General features: G+C 37.7%; 1 protein-coding gene across 1 annotated transcript; it reads left to right on the top strand.

Annotated features, from left to right (window-relative positions):
• On the top strand, nucleotides 579-1,379 carry LOC110259622 (olfactory receptor 7A10-like; the record flags this gene model as incomplete). Its single annotated transcript, XM_021085104.1, has 1 exon — nucleotides 579-1,379. A coding segment is annotated over one exon (801 nt), but the record flags the coding sequence as incomplete, so codon positions are not given.

Here is a 4,972-nt window from a genome sequence, read left to right as displayed (position 1 = left end):
GTCTCCCACTCAGTTTTCCGTGAGGTCTCTGTTCAAATGTCCCCTTGTTTTCAGGTCTTCCTAAACTCCCAATGAAAATAATACACTCATTGATTATCCACTCTAAATGTAAGAGTTTGCATCTCTCTACCCCAAACTCCCCATCCATCCCATTTCCTCCCCTCTCCCATCAACTACAAGACTGATCTCCATGTCTGTATGACTGGGCCACTATACTGTACAACAGAAAATGACACAATACTGTAAATCAAGTATACTTTTTAAAAAATAACACACTCACTCATTCTTTTATATAACTGCTTTTTTCCCTACATAGCATTGCAATTGCAGCATCTTATTAATGCCCGCTTATGTAAAAATTAATCATATTATTAAATTTTTTTGATTCCTAGTCATCATCAACACTACCACATGGGACCAGACAATGATACCAAATTTCAACATTTCTTCTTCTGGGATTATCAAAGGAACAAGAATCTCAGCCTCTCATATTTGGGCTTTTCCTCTCCATGTACCTGATCACTGTGTTTGGAAACCTGCTCATCATCCTTTCTGTCAGCTCTGACTCCCACCTCCACACACCCATGTACTTCTTCCTCTCCAATCTGTCCTTTGTGGACATATGTTTTACTTCCACCACCATCCCAAAGATGCTAGTGAATATACAGACAGAGAATAAACTTATAACCTATACAGGCTGCATCACCCAGTTGTATTTTTCCACACTCTTTGGAGGTTGGGATAACTTTCTTCTTGCTGTGATGGCCTATGACCACTTCTTTGCCGTTTGCCACCCCCTGCACTACATGGTCAAAATGAGCCCCCAGTTCTGTGGACCTCTGGTGCTGGTGTCCTGGATCTTGGGTGCCCTGAACTCCCTGCTACAAACCCTAATGGTGTTACAACTCTCCTTCTGTACAGACTTGGAAATCCCCCACTTTTTCTGTGATCTAGATGAAGTGGTCAAACTTAGCTGTTCTGACACTTTTCTTAATGACACTGTGTTGTATTTTTCAGCTGGGCTGCTGGCTGGTGGCCCCCTTGCTGGTATCCTTTATTCTTACTCTAAGATAGTTTCCACCGTATGTAGAATCTCATCAGCTCAAGGGAAGTATAAAGCATTTTCCACCTGTGCCTCTCACCTGTCAGTTGTCTCCCTGTTTTATTTTTCAGTCCTAGGAGATTACCTTATGTCTGCTGCTACCCACAGCTCACACTCGACTGCAGTAGCCTCAGTGATGTACACAGTGGTCACACCCATGCTGAACCCCTTCATCTACAGTCTGAAGAATAAAGACCTAAAAGGGGCTCTGAAGAGATTCTGTGAGATGACAGGTGTAAAATGGACAACTGTCCTGAAGGTGACGAACTGCCCTTGATTATAGGACTCAAAGCCTTGAACAAAAATTGTGATTTATTTTTATCACTGTGGAATAGAATTTGTTCCCATTTATTTCCTGGGGTTTCTATTTCTTTGAATTCAACTTTTCCATATAGTTTCAACTATTCATTTTTAAGCTTTCTGCTCTGTCTGATACATAGGCAGTTTTCTTTTGGTCCATTTTCATACATTCCAGAAGTTTTTCTCAACCTCGGATCAGAAATGTTTGGAAATTTCCATACTTTTCATGGGAAGATGAGTTTCTTAAAAATAATTTATTCTTTTTGTTTTGATTTTTTTAATTTACTTATTTTTATTAGCATAGAGTTTTTTACAGTGTTGTGTCAGTTCTTGCTATTATGACCCAGCTTCTTTTTCTCATACTATATTCCATCACATTTTTTTCCAAGAGTTCGAATATAGTTTCCCTGTGCTGTGCAGTATGACTTCATTGCTATCCATTCTAAATATAATAGTTTCCATCTACCAACCCCAAATTCCTGGTCCATCCCACTCCCCCTTGGCAGCCACAAGTCTGTTCCTCCATGTTCATGAACCTGTTTCTGTTTTGTAGATAGGTTCATTTGTGTCATATTTTAGATTCCACATATAAGTGATATCATATGGTATTTGTCTTTCTCTTTCTGACTTCACTTAGTATGAGAATATCTAATTACATCCATATTGCTGCAAATGCCATTATTTTGTTCTTTTTTATTATTCGATTGTATGTACCTTTTACCATATCTTCTTCATCCGTTCATCTGTTGATGGACATTTAGGTTGTTTCCATATCTTGGCTATGGTGAAGAGTCCTGCCATGAACATAGGGGTACATGTATCCTTTCAAGTTATTGTGTTCTCCAGGTATATGTCCAAGAGTGGGATTGCTGGTAGTTCTATTTTTCGTTTTTAAGGACCCTCCATACTGGCCTACACAGTGGTTCCATCATCCTAAATTTCCACCAGCAGTGTAGGAGGGTTCCCATTTCTCCACCTCCTCTCCAGCATTTATTGTTTATACACTTTTTGATGATGGCCATTCTGAGTGGTGTGAGGACATATCCCCTTATAGTTTTGATTTGCATTTCTCTAATAATAGTGACATTGGGCACCCTCTCATGTTCCTACTGATCATCCATATGTCTTCTTGGACAAATGTCTTCTGTGCACTTTTTGATTATTTTTTTAAATATAAAAATGTTTAAGATACTTTATATTTGGAGATTAATCCCTTGTTGATAGCTTCATTTGCAAAAATTTTTCACATTCTGTGTATTTTCTTCTAATTGTTTTAATGGTTCCCTTTGCTATTCAAAAGATTTTAAGTGTAATTAAGTCCCATTGTTTTTTTTTTTTATTTTTATATTCATTACTCTGGAGGTGGAACCAAAAAGATACTGTGGCAGTTTATGTCAAAATGTTCTGCCTACAGAGCTACAGTCACCAAAACAGTGTGGTACTGGCACAAAAACAAAAATGTAGATCAATGGAACAGGATAGAAAGCCCAGAAATAAACCCAAGCACTGATGGTCAACTGATCTACAAAAAGGAGGTAAGAACATACTGTGCATAAAAGTCTGTCTTTTCAATAAATGGTGCTGGGAAAACTGGACAGCTCCATGTAAAAGAATAAAATTAGAACATTCTCTAACATCATACACAAAAACAAACTCAAAATGGATTAAATAATTAAAGGTAAGGCCAGCTACTATAAAAGTCCTACGGAAAAACATAAGCAGAACACTCTTCAACATAAATCACAGGAACAGAAATAAAAGCAAAAATAAACCAGCGGGACCTAATCAAACTGACAAGATTGTGCACAGCAAAGGAAATCAAAAAAGAAAACAAAATGACAATTTACAGAATGAGAGAAAATACTTTCAAATGATGCAACTGACAAGGGCTTAATCTCTAAAATAGACAAACAACTTATACAACTCAACAGCAAAAAAGCCAACAACCCAATGGAAAAATGGGCAAAAGACCTGAATAGACATTTCTCCAAGGAAGATATACAGATGGCCAACAAACACATGAAAAAATGCTGAACATCCCTGATTACTAGAGAAATGCCAATCAAATCTACCACGAGATACCACCTCACACCAGTCAGAATGGGCATCATTAATAAGTCCACAAATAACAAATGCTTAGAGGGGGTGTGGAGAAAAGGGAACCCTCCTGCACTGTTGGTGGCAATGTAAACTGGTACAGCCACTATGGAGAACAGTATGGAGGTACTTTAGAAATCTATACAAAAAACCACCATGTGACCCAGCAATCCCACTCTTGGGCATATATCTGGACAAAACTTTCCCTGAAAAAGACACATGCACTGCAAGTTCATTGCAGCACTATTCGCAATAACCAAGACAATGAAACAACCCAAATGTCCATCGACAGATGATTGGATTAGGAAGATGTGATATATATACACAATGGAATACTACTCAACCATAAAAAAAAGACAAAACAATGCCATTTGCAGCAACATGGATGGAACTAGAGACTGTCATCCTGAGTGAAGTAAGTCAGAAATAGAAAGACAAATACCATACGATATCCCTTATATCTTGAATCTGATATATGGCACAAAGTAACCTTTCCACAAAAAAGAGAATCATGGACTTGGAAAATAGACTTGTGGTTGCCAAGGGGGAGAGGGAGGGAGTGGGATGAATGGGGTGTTTGGAGTTAATAGATACAGACTATTGCCTTTGGAATGGATTAGCAATGAGATCCTGCTGTGTAGCACTGGGAACTCTGTCTAGCCACTTATGATGAACATGATAATGTGAGAAAAAAGAATGTATACATGTATGTGTAACTGGGTCACCATGCTGTGCAGTAGGAAAAAAAATTTTATTGGGGAAATAATAAAAAAAATTGTTTTAATCAAAAAAAGAAAAGAAAATCCCTATCAGTTGAAGAGGCTAAATATTTCCAAACTGAATTTAAATTTCTTCTTCAACTTAAAATGGGATTACAACACAAACTGTCTTCACCCAAGGGAAGCTAACTAATGAATTTAGAAATGTAATCACAGTTTCCTGAACAAAATTTTATTGGATAAATGTATTCAATTCTTAATACTAATGTAAAATTGCCATGCAAGTGATTTAAATAAGTACATTTATGCTCCTATAATTTTGGAGGTCAAAAGCCTCAAATGGGTCTCACTGGGCCAAAATCAGGATAAAATAACCTCAAAAAAAATAGATATGTGTATACATATAACTGAATCACTTTGCTGTCCAGGAGAAATTATCACAAAATTTTAAACCAAATATACTTCAATTAAACTATAAAAATGGGAAAACAAGATGTTTGCAGGGCTGGATTTCCTCTGGAAGCTGCAAGGAATAATCTTTTTACTTTACTAGTTCAAGCTCAAATTGAAGTAGAAAAAAATCTAAATAGATTCTTTCAACTAATAAACATTTCAGGAGTTCCCGTCGTGGCGCAGTGGTTAACGAATCCGACTAGGAACCATGAGGTCGCGGGTTCGGTCCCTGCCCTTGCTCAGTGGGTTAACGATCTGGCGTTGCCGTGAGCTGTGGTGTAGGTTGCAGACGCGGCTCGGA

The sequence above is a fragment of the Sus scrofa genome, chromosome 2 (genome assembly GCF_000003025.6).
Source record: "Sus scrofa isolate TJ Tabasco breed Duroc chromosome 2, Sscrofa11.1, whole genome shotgun sequence".
Lineage (NCBI taxonomy): Eukaryota > Metazoa > Chordata > Mammalia > Artiodactyla > Suidae > Sus > Sus scrofa.
The sequence above is the reverse complement of the archived record's forward strand: the minus strand, read 5'-3'. Positions and strand labels throughout refer to the sequence as shown.